The 20,473-nt window shown below is 40.8% G+C and overlaps 2 protein-coding genes across 3 annotated transcripts in view; one reads left to right on the forward strand and one right to left on the reverse strand.

Annotated features, from left to right (window-relative positions):
• Window positions 1–263: 263 nt before the first annotated feature.
• LOC120551052 (cytochrome c oxidase assembly protein COX19) lies at window positions 264–4,037 on the reverse strand. The gene is made up of 3 exons (XM_039788188.1): window positions 3,860–4,037; window positions 2,200–2,311; window positions 264–738 (listed from the first exon to the last, which is right to left on the reverse strand). The coding sequence occupies exons 1-3, from the start codon at window positions 3,939–3,941 to the stop codon at window positions 645–647; spliced, it is 288 nt and encodes a 95-aa protein (XP_039644122.1). The 5' UTR covers window positions 3,942–4,037; the 3' UTR covers window positions 264–644.
• Window positions 4,038–4,867: 830 nt separating this feature from the next.
• Window positions 4,868–20,473, forward strand: part of LOC120551053 (arf-GAP with dual PH domain-containing protein 1) — a 43,903-nt gene continuing 28,297 nt past the window's right edge. Inside the window, exon 1 of one of the 2 annotated variants that reach the window (XM_039788189.1) lies at window positions 4,868–5,148. In XM_039788189.1, the coding sequence (XP_039644123.1) occupies window positions 5,058–5,148 (91 nt within the window). In that variant the 5' untranslated portion in view covers window positions 4,868–5,057. The remainder of the gene's footprint in view (window positions 5,149–20,473) is intronic. The other variant, XM_039788191.1, reaches the window with a different exon arrangement.

The following is a 20,473-nucleotide window of genomic DNA, read 5'->3' on the forward strand; positions in this document are numbered from 1 at the left end:
ACGTTTAAAAACACATGCTGTCTACCCTTTACAAGAAAGGCCCACCTTAAATTCACTCAGAGCGTATTGCTAAGAGGAAACTCAATAAAAAGGCATTTATATCCTTCACAATAAAAGCCCAGCTTAAATTCACTCAGATCATTTCGCTGAGAGGAAACTCAATGAAAAGCAATCTGCCCGTTCCAAACAGGCACATTTTGAACGGGCACTGTACTAGTGGATTAAATCCATCCATACAAATGCAACACCGACACATTTCCAGCAGATGTCACCATTTTTTACTATCAAACGCCACAGTCAAGCTATGAGCACAGTTTAGTTTAAAAACTAAATATTTATTCACATAAATAGCATCTCCATATATAATACATTTTATCATATGTACACAGTTCTTCTCTGCAAACTCAAACTTCTCAAAGGCCACAATGCAAACCACACTATCCTCTTGCAGGCCCACATTCTCACAGTCCTTGAAGCCATTCTTCTCAGCTCCACACTCACAGCAGTCTTTGCCTTTTTTAATATGCTTGTGTGGGACCTGTGTTGACATCAAAAAACAAATAAGTTTGATATGTTTCGTCCACAGTCAGCGACATCCTTCCTTGCCAGTTTTGGGCACAGCGTGCTGTGGTGGAGTAGCAGGGTCAGGGTTTAGTGTCTCCGTCTGCTTGGCTGGGAGGAGGATCCATCAGGTCTTTGAAACCCAGTCTGGACAGAGGCTCTTTGGCCATCAGCTGACTGGAAAACACAACATAACAAGGAAACTATCTAGAAATTATGAAAAATGACAAGTCTCGTTAAAAAGGGTAGGTCTGCAACTACTGATTATCCACTGTTGGTTAATCTGTTGATTTAATTTCTCGATTAATCAATTAGTTGTTTGGTCTATGAAATGGTGAAAAATGTCTATCGGTATTTCCCAAAAGCCCAAGATGAAGTCGTGAAATGTCTTGTTTTGTCCACAACTCAAAAGATATTCAGTTTACTGTCACAGGAGTGCAGAAACTAGAAAATAGTCACATTGAAGAAACGGAAATTATAGAATTGTAACTTTTTGAAATAAAAAAAAAAAAGACTCAAACCGATTAATTGATTATCAAAACACAGTAGTTGGTGATTCATTTAATAGCTGACAATTAACCGATTCATCTTTGCAGCTCTATTTAAAATAATTGTTAGAGTGTGTTTCATTTTACAGAGTCACCACGTAAGTACTATAAGAGGTGTATTAGGGCTCCTGCACGCTGACTGTGCGGCGTGAGCGTGGCGTTTCTGTTGCGTGTCAGCTGCGTGGATTCTTTGCACACCAGAAACGTGTCCGACACATACACATGTATGTTTCCCATTGATAAAATTAAATAATAGATTACAGCAAAGACAACGTCGGCAGTATTGACAGCAAGATAGGCTACAGAATATTTCGTTCTGTATTGACAGGTGCAATATTAGAAAATCGATAATTATTTATTTTTATTTTTTTTATTAAATTTATCTGCATTTATGTCAAAACCTAGAGACTTTCAAACATCAACATGTCATTTCTTAATATGTATTCATGTCTAAATGACATATAAACATCTTTTTCCTATTCTATTTTGCCTGGAAACGCTTCCAACACGCTTGCGTGTCACGTGAAAAATAGGCGTCGGTCCTATTTCTAGCACGCACGCGTTTTCGGCGCGGCCCGAGCCGCGCCTGACGGTGCAGATCCACTTGTCCGTGCGACGCTTCTGTCGCGTCGCGCCCCGCTCTATTCCTATGGGTGACGTCAAGCGACTTCAACGCTCCTGCAAAGCATTCCGGGAAGGCAGCGCTACATTTGAAAAAATGCTGCGCGTCAAAAAGCTCGCCGATGCCCAGCTTTATGCAAATGAATCGCGTTGAACGCGACGCGACTATCCAGTAGAAGTAGACGAAAATCTTTCAAACTGACCTTTGTTGATCTGAAATGAAGACATATTCAGCAACTGCATGGCCCATTTCTCACTTAAAATGTTTTCAGAAACACATTTCGGTGAACTATTTTTGTAAAATACGAGATCGTATTCTCAACGAGCCGCCATGACACTCTGTTGAAATTCTCGAGTAGCCACACCCACGTCACGCGTTCGTCCAATCAGCTGCTGGTTAGGGGCGTGACACTCGTGTCGCAAAAGTGGATCTGTACCCTTAGGCGTTATTTTTAATGAGGTTTCTTACTTGTCCATGCGGCATTCCAGGTAGTCTTTGGACTGCAGTCGGCACTTGGCGTTGTCGAAGCTGTTGTCTTTCAGGCATTTCATGAACCTCTCCTTGAAGGCTTTACACTCTCCTGAAAATAAGAAGGAACATTCAGCGTGAACGTCCAGCCTAGCCTCTAGCATTAGACATTATTGCTTGACATTAGGGCTGCTCGATTTATGGAAAAAAAAAAATAAAAAATCACAATCACGATTAGTTTTGGTCAATATTGGAATCCCGATTATTTAACACGATGACTCATTGACTTTGGAAAGATGTTGCAGGCTTTTTTTGTAATTGTAATTTAAAAAAGTGCAAAATAATTGTTTTTTTTCCTCGATTACATTATTATTGTGATCGTTAGAAGCCAAAATCAAAATCGCGATTAAAATTCCATTAATTGCACAGCACCTACTTGACTAAAACTATGTTTTAAAATGCCCTCTGTATTTGTTTGTTGCTAATTATGGAAGATTCCCGTTGTACTCCTACTGGTATTATCTTGACGCCAGGCCTGGTTGTAACCACACAAGACAATTTCTTCAACGACACACATCCGAGTTTGATTCCATTGTGGTCTGACAAATAACCAATTTGGGCTCGAGCTATGTAGAGAAGAAATTGTTTTTCATTGTAATTGTTGTTAAAGGGTAACTTTGTTTTGTTTTTTTTTCAACCTGGACCCTATTTTCTTATGTTTTTGTGTCTAAGTGACTGATGGGAACAACAATCTTTGACATTGGTCCAGACTCAGGTATTTAGAAAGACATTCATCGAAACAAGCTACAATGTAGCTAACTTATAGGGCAATTGTGCAGCTTCAATTTACTTTCACAAAATTGCTCGTTTTGCCATTGACAGGCTCAAATTGATATTCTCAGTGTCTGACAACATTATGGAAAGGATTTCTAAGGAAGCCGACCTTTCTGTTAAAGTAGTAAGATCTTTTTTTTAAATATAAAAAACACCCGCGAAATAGCATTCGCAGAAGCTACCAGACTCCATGTAAATAAATAGTAATTTTAGCATCGTAAAATAGACTTAATTCGAAGCCGACAGAAAGTAAATAAAATTATGAAAAGCCGTTTTGGGTCGTCTTTCCAATTTTCCAACAATCACAACTCTAGTTTTGGTTGAAATAAACACGTAGTTTACCGATTTACATGTGAAAATATGTTGGCTCTATACACGCTAAAAGTATTGTTTTTTTAAATGGAGTCTGGTGGGTTTAGCGCTAGCCGTTAGGAAACAGTAGGATGTATCAGCTCCAGTTTGCGCCTGTCATGTCATGTAACGTTACGTTTGCGTTATTACATTGTCGTTACAGTCTCACAGAACTGAGCAGTGCACCGTAACGTTAGCTATATCTCTATATTAAAATGTGATGAAAAAGACTAAGTAATGTAGTTTAACTCAATGCCCTTAGCTTGTCCTGTCTTTACCCGTAAAAGAACAGCTGCATGTTTCCAAAGACAACACCGCTGTTCATCAAACAGCTGCAGACTACAATGTCTGCCTCTGCTTAAAATCACAGACAACTTCAAACTAAAGTAATCAAGTTTGCTAAACATACAGTAGCGTACAGGAGCTGTTGGAGCATAGCTAACACATTTAAACTACTGTCCGTGTCTTATCTTACCAAAATGATCCAGAGGGAACGAGCCTTTATCAGGAGCCCGAGGTTTAAAACTCTTCGTACCGAAATTCATGGCGTTAGACATGTTTTATTGGCTTTTGTTTTTGTTTTTAAAAAGCTGCGAGTCTTCTACAAAGTAGGGTGGCAACAGTCGCGTAAATATGACGTGTGGTTTCAGGGCCGACTCCGCAAAACAGACATTACTAGTCGATTGAATCGCATTGATGATCCAAAAGCATTGATGGAAAAGTCCTAATAACTTCACAAAGAAATACAAATCGCCACCAAACACAACAATTAGCTATTAAATACTAACTAAATCGAGGTTAATTTTTTTCGTTACAAAGTAATAATCGTATTAAGACACTTTTATTATTTTATTTATTTGTGATGTTGAGCTAAATAAAATGGAAATCTGCAAACATTCTGACGAGAGAGTATCAGATGGCCTCAATAATGAAATACTAACTATGTATGAAGGTTATTATATAAGGTTAACATACAATATGTACAATATGACACCATATGGCACAATGATGAAGTACCATAATACTGACTTAATAAAAAAAAGCCTGCACCCCTACTGTTGAGAACCAGGCATACAACATAAAAGTAGGCCTACCTTGATAGCCTAATATAATATATACTAATTTTGTTTACATTTAAAAATAGTAGGCCTCTCATATATTTTCCCTATTGTGCATGAATTCAGTCTGAAATGATTTATTGTTCATACTATAGGCTATTGGCCTATTTTAAGTTTTAGCACGGGTTATGGGGGATTTTAAACACAGACAGTACATGTACTGTAGGACTATTGTTAAATAATGAAATGTGTTCTGGGAGTCCACCGCTGGATGTCTCACTTTCATAAGATGTGACAAGGGGTGGAGGGGATAAGACAGACAGGCGGGGGAGGGAGGGAGGGAGAGAGGGAGGAGGTGATGGTCACATATAGGCGTGATTTTTATGCAGTCAGTGAAGAGAGAGAGAGAGAGAGAGAGAGAGAGAGAGAGAGTTCCTCCCAGCACCGGCTCGGATCGTTCAGTATCTCTCTCTCTCCACTTCAGATTGGAGGTGACTGACTGACAGGTAACCCGAGCAGTCCGCCCGGCTGTGTGTCGGTCTGTCGGACTCTAGCAGCGGATGTTCTTGGGCACGTTTCTTCCCACCGCGGTGAGGCTGGACGGATAAAGCCACCATGGCGCTGGAACCGGAGGGGAACAACCGGCTCCTGCAGGACGTGCTGGCGAGACCGGGCAACGAAACGTGCGCGGACTGCGGCAATCCAGGTAAGCAACCCCTCAACCAAGCCCTCGGTCTGATGTAGCCTGTGCATGCAGCTGCAGTTGCACTAATGCATGTAAGCGGCTGTGATTAGGATGGTGGGATGGGGGGGAGGAAGGTGCCAAATTGGTGCTTCAAAACCCAACAAGTCTGAGAGAATTTGGTCCAGATATGATGACAAAGGCCTGGCAGGACACATCTACCTGAAAAGCTCCCATTTTTGGCAGACTTAATACGCCCTAACGGAGTGGATTCTGGACTCAGTCTGGACCATAAAACACTCCTATGTGTGGCTGTCAAGGTTTGTGAGGGTGCACAGACATGCCAACTATCTCCTTCACAGCCATTAGTGTGTGTGTGTGTGTGTGTGTGTGTGTGTGTGTGTGTGTGTGTGTGTGTGTGTGTGTGTGTGTGTGTGTGTGTTTGCGGGTGTTGTGGTCTAGTGCCATCTTCTACACTGTCAGCAACACAGCTTTCTCAGTAATTATTGGTGTGTGCGTTTTTGTTTCACATGTTTGTTTTTTCATTTAAACGGCACTCATTTTTTTAACAGGGTTATGTTATTCTCTATTAAGCAGCTTCATCCCTTTCTTTATCTCTCTATCCACCCCCCCCCCCCCTCCTTTCTTCTCACTGAAATGGCAATAAACCAGTGAGTGGCCACCGAGGCTCCAGTACGGGCCGTACGCCCAGTGTTTGGAGCTGAGCCCGCCCAGGATGCCTGTTCCTTGGCCCTGGTTACAGCTCCTCCTGAGGACTGGCTGTTTTGGGAGCAGCTTTTGGAGCCATGGGCGCTCTCGCAAAATTAGATAGCTTTGTTCTGAGCGGTGGACACTCGAAGAGGGATTTCATTTTGACCAGAAGGTGTTATCTTGTTGAGAAATAGGCAGAGAAATGGTTCTCTCCATGGCTGGTATATGGGTGTTGACAAGCAGCTTTAAAGTATTTAAAATTCCTACGTGGCCTTTTGCTTCTTAGTACCCCCAACATCCATAACACAGTTCAACCTGTTTACTCACACTTGGTCTAAAATATCTCTACAACCATTGGATAAGATTGCCATGGCATTTCTTAAAGACATTCATGGTTCCCCGTAGGATGTATCCTAAAAACTTGTAAGGTGATCCCTTAATTTTTCCTATAGTGCCATCATCAGGTCAATGATTGCCCAATACTTTGGTTTATGACCAAATAGCTGCAAAACCGATGACACTCCCATCAGCCTCAGTTGTACTGTGTGTTTAATGGCTAAATAACAATTATTAGCATGCTCAGACCAACTTGTTCAGTGGATCTCAGCGTCTGATACTGAGCCCTTTAGCGTCCATATGAGACGCACCAGGCTTTAACCACTAGGCTAATATGACTTAGTATAAAAAGTTAAAAAAAAGTCAGCAGGGTTAAACCGCTTCAAAGTTTGCATAGGGAGGAGGTCGGGGTTGATGGATGGGTCAAGCTAACTCAGGACTTTTACCCAGGAGACCGCTGTTCATGTGCTGTGAGAAACCAAAAGTCACCATTGACATATTTAAACTTTTAACGCAAGTTCACTACGTAACATACTTAACTAACGCTTAGGGTTGGGCATCGTTTTGATTTTAACAATTGTGATTCATTTTATTTTCATTCATTGGTGGTTTACAGTTTTACCGGGCTTTTTCAACATAAAAATAAAACCACACTAGAGCGCCGCTTACTGTGTTCCCTGGCTGCAAAAGCAACAAGTGCCTAGAAGTACGGTGGCCGCTACAGAAACAAAAACTTGTGCATATTAAATTTGGAACCCATGATCGGATTCGAAACCAAAGTTTCCATATGATTCCAATACTTTTTTTTTTAAATTGTATTGGAACCGATACAAGTTGGAACCGGTCCTCGATGACCAATCCTACTAACGTCACATATGTAACTTACGTAACAAACATACTTACTTTAACCCAAACCATGATCTTTTCCTAAACCTAACCACATAGTTTGTTGCCTAAACCTAGCCAAGTAGTTCTTCTGCATATAAACCTAACCCTACCCTGCATGTTGAAAAATGGCGCCAAAAGCGTTCCTGACCAAGGCTGTATGTGAAGAGATGTTCTAAATTATATAAATTTTATATAAATACTTTATATATTAACATCAGCCTGTTAGCATTGTCATTGTGAGCGTGTTGTTGTGCTAGCATTAGCATTTAGTACAGCCTCCCAGAGACGGCTGCAGACATGCATGGCTGCAGCCTTGTTTGGGGATAATTGGCACAATCTCTGAAAACATATGGCCTTATTTGACTTTAACTGTTCTGCAACGATCCACAGTGCCTAGAGGAAACATTGGCTCCGATTGTTCCCCTGCTGAGATTGTTCATCAGTTTCGCCTGGCAGGCATGCATGCCACTTTCACCTTTGCAATCATTACATAATCAAATTTAGCCTTGGTGAAGCGAAGGTGGCACAGACGTTCTGTGTTGAGCAGCAGTTGCCGAATAGTCAGAGAAGCTGGTAATTGCAGAGTGACTGATGGACCACGACTTAGAAAATCTCAGCTGGTGAAGTGACTCATATATGCTTTCTTTTCCCACAACAAGGGCTGAGATTCCATTTAGCAAGGCACGTAAACACAACTGCTGGTGAAGCTGCTTTGTGGTCAACAGTACGAATCAAACAGCTGCTTTCTCTCCGTTTTTGCATTCAAACGCTGGGCTCATTTCATGACATTTTACTAGAGCAGGCTGCACAGATGAAAAAGTGTTAGGATAGCCATCCATCAACCAAATTTATCTTTCTACATCCCTCTGCTAGCAGATCAGACATTCCCAAGCTTAGTTCAAATCTCGTAATGGTCAAGATATGAATTATTGATGCCGGCTCGGCGGCTCCGTCCCAGATGGGGACAGGATCTTATCTTAGTGGCCTTTTCAGAAAAACATCACAGTTTCATTACAGCTCAAAACACAACAAATGATCTCCCACACAGCAAAGTAAACAGACAAACATGTATTGTACAGGAGAAGGTGTAAGGCTAAGGATACCTAGGAGAATATAATAGGTAGTCTATGACATTGCCATGTATTCTCAATTACAGAATTACTTCTTTACCGGTCATTTCTTAATGTCACAGTTTATATAATTCTTCTAGATGTCTTTCATTGAGTAAATGTAAATCGACATGGGACTGCAGGGCCAGGGATTGAATCACCAACCTTCTGATTGGCAGGCAACTGCTCAACCACCTGAGCCACAGCTGCCCCATTACCTCTGTTTGTAATCCGATTACATTACCTAAATTACATGTGTATATTTTATATATATATATATATATATATATATATATATATATATATATAGTATAAATCAGGTACACCCACACTTTGTCAATCATATAGTTTGTTAATTTGTTAAAGTGGTTATTTGCAAATTATTGCTATATGTACTTGTAACATCCAGGCCAGAAAAAGAAAAAAGTGATTGCGTGGGTGTGGGGGATTTCAGCATTGTTAGGAATAAATATTTCAAGTTGGAAAAGGTCTTTTCCATAAGTAGATTACGTGACATGGTAAAAACCGTACCCTCCCATAATGGGTGTTAGAATCCCCATCAGGGGTCAAACAATGTACAATTAGACAATTAATGGTGTTGAAGACCAGAAAACAAAATTCTCATAGACAAAATGTTTTTTCTGTATCTTTGCTATTTTCATACTGTGTTGTTTAGGACTTTAAACAAGATCCAAGATTCAAGATTCCTTTTATTGTGATTTCACCAAAACACAGAAATGGAAAGCATGAACAGAATACGTGGTCCGTACGACCATGTGATGTATTGCACTTGTAAATGAATAAATAGTATTGCACATTTGCATAGTAAAGCATAGTTTAGTGGTGTTTGAGTTTAGTAGTCTGATAGTAGCTGGGTAAAAGCTGTTTTTGAGTCTTGTGCTGCAATGCAGGCTGCGGTATCTCCTGCCGTAAGGCAGGAGGGAGAACAATAGAGGCCCCAATAGTCCTCTCTGCTGACCTCACCACTTTCCTCAGGGCTTTCCTGTCTTATGCCAACCTTACACCAAACGACTTTTCAACCGATTGCACTGTCGCAGACAAATTTCCCATATCGGAATGAAATCATGAGAGTCTTGCTAGAGTTGGGGTGCGCTCCCGTCGTCTCAATCGTTTGGCGTAAGGTGGTCATAAAACTCAGCCCGAGTCAGTCTTTTTCCAATCTTGACATTCCGAAAAAATCATACGTAAGTTTTATGTCTTGGTAGGAAAGTTGAATCATGTGAACATTGTCAACAACCAATGGGTGCGCTCCGTCCAGCTCCAAACAGGAAGCAACAAACTGCTAGAGCCAGTATGGTTTATAGTTGCTATGGCGCCGCGCTAAGCGCTAAAGAAGGAGAGGTGCCGATTTTCATCCCTTCCAAAGGGTGTCATCCAACGGGAGTTTTACTGGCAGATAAACGAGAACCTCCGGGTTCTGCCGCCATTCATCTGCATACGGCAGAACAGAAAATCTGCAAACTTTCCCCTTAAGTTACCAGCTAATGCTAGCGGTCGCTAGCTAGCTAGGTTACATTTTTTCACAACAAATCTAGTTGTAGTCTTGTGATGTGTGACAGTCTTTAACGTTAAATGTTAGATGTTTGTCTTTTAGATGTGAGATGGTGTCAGACTTTAGTATTTTAAAGCCTTTTAGTGTATGATAGGCATTAGGTGTTTGTGCTCTCATGCCACAGAGAGATGCTGCTGGTCCGAACACTCTCTGTGATGCCCCACCTTTTATCTGTTCAGTTTTTTGATGAGAAAAACCTGGCCTGGCAGGCAAGAACCCAGTAGCACGACACAGAAAACAGTTCAGGTTCAGTATTTCATAAGTGGAGCTCAAACCAGGTAGTCAGTCAGCGTAGCAAGCAAATCCAGTAGGGCCAGCCAGACAGGATCGGCAGGATCAGAATGACAGAATGCTGGTGCGCTAAACACACTAGACAATAAGGCAAAGAACTGAGGAAATGAACCGGGAAACCTTACACCGAGGGGCTGATTAGCTATAGGGGAGCAGGTGAGTATCGGGGTGGGGCAGGCCAGGTGAAAGGAATGAGCAGGTAGAGCAGGAGGGAGTGGCAGAGTCGGGAATGACATGAGAGTTTATGAGGCAAAACAAGAAACAGACAATGGAAAACTAAAGCCTGGCTAAACAAACCAACCAAGAAACTGAGAGAAAAAACATACATCATTAAATCTTACTGGCTAAATGTGGATGTGTACGATTTACTGCTGTCACCCCTAATCTTTCCTTCTTTCACACAAAAAAATACAATAAAATATAAAGACACAATAAGTGCATTGCAACACACCAAAAGGACTAACTATAAAGGCCTACAAACAATATGTTCAACATGTTCGAAAAGGAGCGGGACGAAGCCGAAGCTTGTTATTTTTTCCCACCCCTCATTCAACTCTAAATATCAATCAAATGTGTTACAACTAGCTAGCTGACATTATTTGCTATAGCTGACAAAGGGACATTACCTAGGCACGAATGCAGTCACATATATTAATAATATATTTTTCCCAGTCAAAACCAGCAAAGAAGTTTCCAACTGTAAAAGCAATGGAAAGCTGAGGACCTCCAATATGGCTGCTGCATTACATGACATGACACCCCACTATATACTGTGTGGGAATGTGCAGGCTTACACAGGTTAGACCATCAGATACAGCATTCATTAACCAGAAAGTCTGCTGTAATTGGTCTTAAAACACACAAAGTGACAACACCGCTTGTGCGTTTTTAATGCTTAGTCATTCTTACCCTGCCCTTCCTTACCTTTTCTCCCCCCTATCTTTTCTCTGCTGGTGTGCTCAGATGAGACCGCTGAGAGGCTGAGCTGGGAGCTTATACGGCAGGGTTTCTCTGTAGCTCAGCAGCGTTGTAGTTCTGCCCTTCGCTAAGGACATACAAATGAGTAATTCCCTCCAGAGAGAAGCCTCAGCAGTCCTCTGAGGTGTGAGGAAGTTCTGTGTTGAACAGCGAAAACGGCAGGAACTATGATGAGATGGGAGGGGGTTTAGGCCCCTATGACAGCCCGCTCGTGGCTTTTCAGACTGTTTTTCCAATGTTTTTTGGAAAAATTGGAGAAAACAAAAACTTTTCCGCCTTTCCCATTGCAACTCAGTGGTAATGTGTGGAAAGTCAATGTCAGCTTACATTTGTAGGCTTAGGTTTTTACAGCCATAGCACACCTACAGTATTCAACCTTTTTGTTCTCCCCATGCGTAAAATTGAAGCATACACCTCCTGCTCAAAGCCAGCATTTTTTACCATTGCTATCCACTTAATTCCTATCCCCATGATACCTCGCATGCATTATGTAGCTAAATATGTACGTTACTATCCCAAGGCAACATCTTTGAATCACACTCTCATCTCTCTGTAGTATAAGGCAAAGGTATGATTACGTTATCCCATTTATGGTGTGACTGGTTGTTTTCCCACATCCTTTATTTCCCCAAAACTTACTGCTAACTCTAACCCTATACTGAAACAACCATTTTACGTGGAACCGAATGCACCGAATCGTCTAAAGCATCATGTCAAGTTTTTGCCCCTAGCCTCAGAGACACAAAACTCATGGTGCATTGGCGAGGCCCTAGTCGACTTATAAAGTAAAAGATTTTTAACTTCACCACCAGAAAGTTGTCTTCAAATTGGCACTAAAGTGGAAACTCCCAGTGGGGAACTCTGGTGCACTTTTATGATACGGAGGAGGAAGATTTTCCTGCTTGACAAACAGGCAATGAACCATGTCTTTCAGCAACGTCTTGCTTTGTACTTACACCCTTGCACATATGTATTCACATCCAGCAGCTACACAGTAAAATTACAGTATTTTAGCGGCATCCACCAGGCAACTTTACTGGAGTAATTTAGGGTTCTGATAAGTATAGTGGAGCAAGTCCTCAATACAATATAAGGGGCAATTTAAAATCCTCCCTAACATGGATAGGAAGCCACTGCAGGGAGGTTTATACTGGAGGTAAATGGCTAAGCCTAGCAACTGGTTAGAATCTGTGCTGGAACATTTTAAACAGAGTATTTAAGTCAGAGAAAATGCCATTACAACAGACTGGTCAGTAAGTTACAAAAGCTTGTACTTCAGTAGCAGTATCCACAATGATATTAAACAGTCTAATCCTTACCTGCAGTGGTGAAAATAGGGAAATAGGGAAATGTAGTGATATTATAATGTAATTGAAAGTTAGATCTTCCAGGGTTTCATTAAATGGGGAACCATTTAACGTTCACATACATTCCAAAATGGAGTGACCTTTGTTTCTAAAGGAAAGCATTTCTGGTGTATCTAGGCCTACATTTAGGAGACAATGTGTCATCCAGCTTTTAACAGCTAAGAGGCATCTAAGTTCTATAGCTTGGACTGATCCGCTGGACTGACAGTGGCGTTAAACGGAGTACCATCTGCATAAAAGGCAAAATTGATGCTTTAGCTATTAAATTAGGTTACCGAAGTTGAGCATACTGTAAAAACGAGACCGTATCGTGTCCAGTACAAGCTCTTGAGGGATAAATACTTAAGTGTACGGATGAGCTGTTATTATTGCTAGCTTACGAGTAACACCGTTTTTAATAAGAAAAAAGGGGACTATGTTATTAAATGCTGCACTTTGTTCAAGGAGGTTGAGGTCCACCCACACTTTATCAACAGTGCCAAGATTCCAGCCAGTGACCTTTTTAAACTGTCCTTTTTTGGCAAATTCAGAGACACTTATGTCAAGCAATTGACATTTAATAGCACATGGGTACATTTGGTGGAAAAAGCTCTTCAATTTGAGAGAGCTCTCAAAGATTTCGAGCAGCAACAAGGGTCCATTTGGGAGACTAATGCCCACCCCCCAAGGGTCCATCTGGGAGACTAACACCTAATAATATATACATGCATACATGAAAAGTAAATCTCAGTAAAGTCACTAGGTACCAAAAGCTTAGCACATAGGGAGGAGGTTGAGGTAGTGGAGGGAGCTGCAGTAGTTGAAATGTACAAATGAGCGTGGTCAGTGAGTAGTAGCTTCTAATGACTGCTGTACACCTCCTATAAATATGATTGGAAGTTTTCAGTTCGCTGTTTGCCAAGGAGCTGATGAATGAGCCACTGAGGGTAAAGCATGAATGAAGTAGCTGATGCCAATCAGCTAATGCAAGCGCCACTTCATTGTTCTGCCTGAACTAATGCAATTGCTCCATTTAAGCATCTGACATTCTTTGAGATGGTATGATGGCATTCAAATGATTTAGTATTTGAATATACGCAACTATCAAAAAAAAAAAAAAAAAAGGGAGTGTGTCTCTGCCTCACAAACCCTGTGGGGGAACAGTATTGCAGTGTTTTCACGATTGCCAATGACAATTTTCTCAATACTTTTAACAACTTTCCTGAACTCTTAACACAGTTAGCACAACGCTTTCTGCGTGTAGGCTATACAATTAACACATTTCTTGTTGCTTTGACACAAAATGCATAAAGTTAACACACAGTTAAAATGCTTGAACTTCTTTTTACACACAAGCTCAACCAAGACCAAAATTATTGGTATATTTAGAAATGCTTTCACACTGTATATCAGAACAGAGAACATCGTGTTCCAAACCTAACTTATAGGCTAAAGTTAAAGGGAACAGCTATTCATTTCGTGAATTGAAACGCAAACGTATCCCCTGCATTTCATTCCATTACTACTGAGAAACAGCTGATTGAAGTTATGCAAATAGATCAATCACAGCTGATTCCCATCTAGGAAAGACACTCAAGTGTTGAGGTTCTTTCAATGGCATGGCCATATATGGTAGTACATACTGTAAAAGAGGACAGGGTGGCGGGGTGGCAGTAGCTCAGTCTGTAGGGAGTTGGGTCGGGAACCGGAGGGGTCACTGATTCAAGTCCCCTGTACGGACCGAAGTATGGGATGTGGACTGGTAGCTGGAGAGATGCCAGCACTTTGGGCACTGCCAAGGTGCTCTTGAGCAAGGCACTGAACCCCTCCAACTAGGGCCGCACGATATGAGGAAAATGTCAAATTGCGCTTATTTTGACTGATGTTGCGATGTGATTTACGATATTAGAGGGAATGATCAATTTCTTTTGGATCATCATTCTCATTTTCATTGAAACACAAATAAAAATGTACTATAGTGACGTAGTGTGATTTATTTTAATTTTTTTGCAAGAATCTGTACCAAACAAAGATGTTTTCCTTTAGTCTGTAGGATGTCCAGGACGTCTCTGCAGCTCTACAATACTTCATTCAGAATGGTTAGACACATATTTTGCCTTTAACAAATATTGTCCCCCTCCCCTTCCCCTCTGCGATTTGGACTAGTCCATGTTACAATTTCGATAAAATTGCGATTACATTGTGCAGCCCTACCAGCTCAGCAGTCGCAGCCCACTCACTCTTACATCTCTCCATTAGTGCATGTAAAGGGTGTGTGTGTGTGTGTGTGTGTGTGTGTGTGTGTGTGTGTGTGTGTGTGTGTGTGTGTGTGTGTGTGTGTGTGTGTGTGTGTGTGTGCGCGTGTGTTTCAGGCCTGTGTGTAATAACAACAGAGTTTAAATTGTAATTTCCCCATTGGGGATCAATAAAGAGTATAAATTATAAAAAATGATTGTATAAATGATATGGACCGATCTTGTGTGAAAAGGAAGAATATAGATGAACTCAAAGAAAGTAAGAAAAATGCCTGCACGAGGAAGAGGAAGACGAGTACCAGGACAATTGTGTCTCTGTCTTCTTTTTTTCATGTCAAACCGTACATTCTGTAAAGCTACTCTGAGATGGGTCAATCTTCAATTTTCGGTATTGAATTTGTGCAGCAAAAGAAACAAAGCGGATGCATTTACCAAACCCAACAAAACAAAAATGGAGAGAGGCTTCAAGAGAAACTGCAGCGCAAAACACAACCTATGATCCATACGATAAACTATTGTCTATTGTATAAGGGCAGACCTGACACATATAAAATAATGCCGTTTCTGTAATTCCATCTGATGTCAGTGTTTTGTATGGCATTGTGTTAGGATTGACTAAATGTGCCTGTTGGAAGAGAACATGTGTTAGTGTTTTTGGCAGAATTATTAGATTTTTTGAGACATGTTTGCGAAAATTAGCGTTGGAGTTTAGTTTACAACGTGTGACTTTTAGCGTGAAATGAACTGTTTTTGCCAATTGTGTGTTGTAGGTGTGTTGGTGCGTTAAGAGTTTAGGAAAGTTGTATTGTAAGTTGTAAGTATTGAAAAAAATTGTCATAGCGATCGTAAAAAAACAAAACTGTAAGGGAAATATGACAGTTCAAGGTGTTTTCACTGTTGATTTGTTTAACTGTTTCGCTGTTTTTGAGCAACATCTTTCCAAAAGTCAATAAGTGATCGTGTTAAATAATCGTGATGATGATTTTTTTTGTTTTTTCATAATCGAGCAGCCCTAACACAAACGCAATTCAACAGATTCAAGTGGAATCCTTGATGTGGATACTACACATAATGTTCACACTTGTACATACATTCCGTATTATAAAAAAAATAATCTGAAAACCTTGATGATTTTCTTATTAATGCCTTGGGCGTTTTTCTACGTTTTTCAAAAGCCGAGGTCACGCTGAAGTTAAACAAAATTTCAGTAAGACTATAACCACTGCTGTAGAAATAAAGAAAACTGTGCTATAGTGCCCGAGGGGTTCAGCCAAGACATGAGAGGGTCACAACCTGTGCTGCCCCCACTGTCTCGTCATTAACCCCCACCATGAAGCGGCCACTGACAGACTGATGTGTGTGTGTGTGTACGTACAGGCATACAAATGAACTGCTGCAGATGCAGAAAAGTGCCTGCGAATGCTCCCAGGAACAGAGGCTGCCATTGTAAAATATAAAATAAAAATGCACCCTCATTCATTAATCCCGCATCTGTCCTGCAGTAACGCCACAGGCACTTCTTTCTTCCACCTTGTGCGGTCGAATCAAAAGCTCTGTTGTCTCTTCACCAAACAACGATTGCTCGGAGACGTGTGTGTGTGTGTGTGTGTGTGTGGTGTGTGTGTGTGTGTGTGTGTGTGTGTGTGTGTTTGTGTGTGTGTGTGTGTGTGTGTGTGTGTGTGTGTGTGGTGTGTGTGTGTGTGTGTGTGTGTGTGGTTAGTCAGTCATGCGGCCACATTAATCTCCATGAGTGCTGTCTGCTTCTCCGTGAGGCCTGACTCAGACAGCGATGACCTCACCGCTGAATGGCTGGGTTGTGTGTTTTCGTGTCAGCAGGGTTGCGTGTAGGTGTATATGAAAAAAAAAAAAGGAGATGTAACGAATAAAAAAAACAACAACCCAAAGTGGTTTGATTTGTTTACATCAAAGCGCCAGCTCCAGTGCTTTGTCCTTGATCGCAATCCAGACTGATTCAAAGACGAGTTGGCATTTATAAAAGAAGAAAGAAAATGGACTACTTGTCATGGGTTAAAAGAGAGAAATCGAAGGAAGATCATCTTAAAAAGGCCAGCAACACCATCGGGGGAGCTTGTGCACTCACATCATCTCTCTGCAATATAAAGAACCCAGACTCTCTCTTGCTCTCTTCCCTTTCCTCCTTGCCTCCTACCTCTCCTCCGCCATCGCCTCCTCATTTCCTCCCCCCTGCTGCTCCCCAGTCCGGCTCTGTGACATCTCCATCTATGCTTTCTCCAGCCTCAAGAGGACCGAGAAATGCAAGAGTTGTATTTCTCTCCCTCTCTCGCTCTCCGTTGCCCTCTCATATGATTCCCTTGAGAATTACACACTCTCACTGCACATGCATGTGTGTGTCTTCACATGGCTGCGTTGCGCCACGCTGAGGGCCTCCTTGTGTGAGAAATGGCAGCAGCAGAGAGAGCGAGATGGAGAGAGAACGTGGTGATTTTTGAGGCACTCGCGGTCGCTTGTGACCATGCATACACAATGCATGTTAACTAGGGCTGGGCAATATATTGATATTATATCGAGATCGATATATGCGACTAGATATTGTCTTAAATTTGGGATCTGGTAATATCGTGATATGACACAAGTGTTTGTCTTTTCCTGCTTTTAAAGGCAGGATTACAGTAATGTGATGTTGTTTTCTGAACTGACCAGACTGTTCTATGTTCTATATGATTTTCTCCATATCGCCCCAGTTAAATGTTAACATGTGTGCAAATTAGGGCTGGGCAATGTATCGATATTATATCGATATCGTGACATGAGACTAGATATCGTCTTAGATTTTGGATTTCGTAGTATCGTAAATGGTTTAAGTGGTGTCTTTTCCTGGTTTTAAAGGCTGCATTACAGTAAAGTGATGTCATTTTCTGAACTTACCAGACTGTTCTAGCTCTTCTATTATTTTTACCTTTACCCACTTAGTTATTATATCTACATTACTGAAGATTATTTATCTAAAATCTCAATGGGAAGATATTTTGTTAAAGCACCAATTGTCAACCCTAGAATATCGCCATAATATCGAATTTGTGTATGACAAAGTGGTGGAAAGTATTGAAAAATACTGAAATTGGTGATGCCAATGTCCCACTGCAGCCCATGTTAAGGGGAGACACTACAGGTGAATAGGGGAAATATTTTAACTAACATATATTACCATTAAACTTCCCCAGTTGGTTACTTACATTAAGACTAACAAGACTAATATTTTACAGACTCAATACTGGACTACAGATTTCGAAAGATTTCAAAGATATCGGTTCACATTAGTCCATTAGACACCAATGCATGGGAAAATATGGTCCAAGTTGAAAAAATACTGATACACCATAAATAACCACAAGTTTAATTAGACAATTCCTCATTTGCATAATTAAACATAAAAGTTCAGAAAACTTGTAATACAAAAGAAATATTGTCTTAATGTATTTTCATCTCCAATTTCAGTCTTTTTCAATACTTTCCACCACTTGGATTTCTTAGGACTGTTTATATGTTATAGAGGAGACCTTTGTGAGTAATAAACATTCATCAGATTTTGTGATTCACCGGGGCTGCACAATTAATCGCAATTTTATCGAAATCGCAATATGGACTAATGCAATATCCAAATTGCAGGGGGGGCGCAATATTTAAATTAAAGGCAAAATATGTGTCAAACCATTTTAAATGAAGTATTGCGGTGCTGCGGAGGCTCCATCCTGCAGCCGTACAGTCTTTCATATTTTTGTCAAACTAGTGTGAAACACCAGTGTTGCCGCATTTTTTTCTTTTTTCCAGGGGCCCAAATCGGCCCAAGAGTGCATCTGCCCTTCTGGCTTTTGCCAGAACTTCCAGATTGCTTCCAGTCTGCCTATGGTCACAAGCTCCTCAGGGTTTCCCCCAGTGTATTGCAAGCCTGTTGGCCCACCGGGCCTACATTGTCCCCCACCAGGCCTAAGCAACTTTTTTTTAATGTATTTTTAAGACGTTTATTAAATTACAGTTACAGTGGGGCAGCTCGGTTGGAAACTTAGACAAAGTCATATTTTCAAATCTCCAGTTAGCCTTCAGCACTGATTTAATGTAGGGCCCTATGGAATCTGTTTTATAGCTTTTTTTAAATTCCGAATTTCACGATTCCATCCATAATTCTGTTATCACAGAAACTATTGGGGTCTACATTAACGCTGCCATCAGTCTGTGACTGGCCCCAGCTGGGCCCTCGCCGAAAAAAAGACGCTTGCCACTGGGCTAAACAATTTTTCTAGGGTTCCTCATACTGGAATGAGAAATTGTTTTTCATTTTTCTTTTTCTTTATATATACCTGTCATTTATCTTTTAAAAGTTAGCTGACTTGGGCTCTTAAAATGCTTCTTTTTATATACCCACTAAGCTTTATTTTCCACCAATCGGGGAGTTATTTCTGCCTTCAGTGCGAAAAAACGTCATGCATTTTCATCTCCGTCATCTCCCTCTCTCTCTTCCTCATTTTTTGACACTCGGTGCTCTCTAGACTGGCTTTCTCTCTCTCTCTTTCTCTGTCACCGTCTCTGACACTCTGCGTCTCTCACTTTGACAACTTCATTTGCATGGACAGAATTAAAGTCTGCGTGTGACTCGAAAAATGACTCAGTTGTACCTTTGCTGAACACCCACAGATGCTGCTGCATCACGCTGCAGAGAGGGAAAAAAAAGCTCTTTTTGTTTGGCACATTCTGTCTGACTGCCGATGAGGCTGTGGAGCTGTAGTCAAAGTGTGTGTTTAGCCACATGCTCATGTTGGTAGTGGGGATTAGGGGTGGGAGGGGGGGATATTGAAAAGCGTATGTATCGTGATTTTGTTGATTTTATTTTTTTAGGCTCCCTAGAATAGATATTTTTTATTTATTGTTTTTTTTAACCAATGATTCACCTAAATATGTTCTGTGTATACGGTACCGCTGACTACATCATATGCTTTTCCAGCAAAACAGACTGAAGGCAGAACATGCAGAACCTACATGTTATGTACTCCTTTACAAATGAAATAAATGTCAGACAGACTGACTGACATGTGATGTGCATTCTTCTTAGAAAACAATTCGTTTTTTGAAATGTCTCATGACATATTGTCTCTAGAAGTGTATTATTCAATTTTAGTTTTTGTTAAAGAAGTCAAAGAAAATCGCAATACTCAATACTATCGAATGGCAGTACTTCTAGAATCGCAATAAATGAAAATCGCAATACAAATCCAATCGGCACCTATGTATCGCGAAAGAATCGAATCGCGACAAAAGCATATCGTCCCAGCCCTAATAAGCATAAGGTCTGTTTAGAGGAGGGGTCTTCAAAGCCAAGGACCCCTTAACTGAAAGAGAGACGGAGCAGGGACCCCCTACTACATATATTGTATAAAATTAGGTTACCTATTAAACTGGGCCTACAATAATGTGTAGGGCGGCCTAAAGCCTTTACACATACCTTTTTTTGTGTGCATAGAATACTAAGATATTAAAATAGCCTAATCATTGTTGGCATGACTTTATAAGTCATCTTTTAATGTTAAATATACTGTACATGTGACACATTGAATCCTTAGGATTTACTGTATCTGTGGATCTTAGTGGCTACCTTACCTATAAGCCAGTAAACCTATTATCGGTGGGGATTTATGTTTGCTAATAATATGTTGGATTCATTTTAGGCTTTTTTACTTTTTGAAAAAACTAATAATTTGGAGGCCCCCCTGCATTGACTCTGAGGACCCCCTAGTGGTCCTGGACCAGTGTGGACAGTGTGTGTTTCCCTGTCATATATTTATTTACTAGCGTTCACTCTCTCTGCGGTATTGAGGCAATCCATCCTGT

This window comes from Perca fluviatilis, chromosome 21 (genome assembly GCF_010015445.1).
Source record: "Perca fluviatilis chromosome 21, GENO_Pfluv_1.0, whole genome shotgun sequence".
NCBI lineage: Eukaryota > Metazoa > Chordata > Actinopteri > Perciformes > Percidae > Perca > Perca fluviatilis.

What these genes read in the sequence shown, in the direction of transcription:
- LOC120551052 (XM_039788188.1), bottom strand. Translation starts at nt 3,941, where the DNA reads ATGTCTAACGCCATGAATTTCGGTACGAAGAGTTTTAAACCTCGGGCT. An exon ending in GTTCCCTCTGGATCATTTTG is followed by an intron (nt 2,312 to 3,859) that starts GTAAGATAAGAC and finishes TCTTATTTTCAG; the next exon opens with GAGAGTGTAAAGCCTTCAAG. An exon ending in CTGGAATGCCGCATGGACAA is followed by an intron (nt 739 to 2,199) that starts GTAAGAAACCTC and finishes TGTGTTTTCCAG; the next exon opens with TCAGCTGATGGCCAAAGAGC.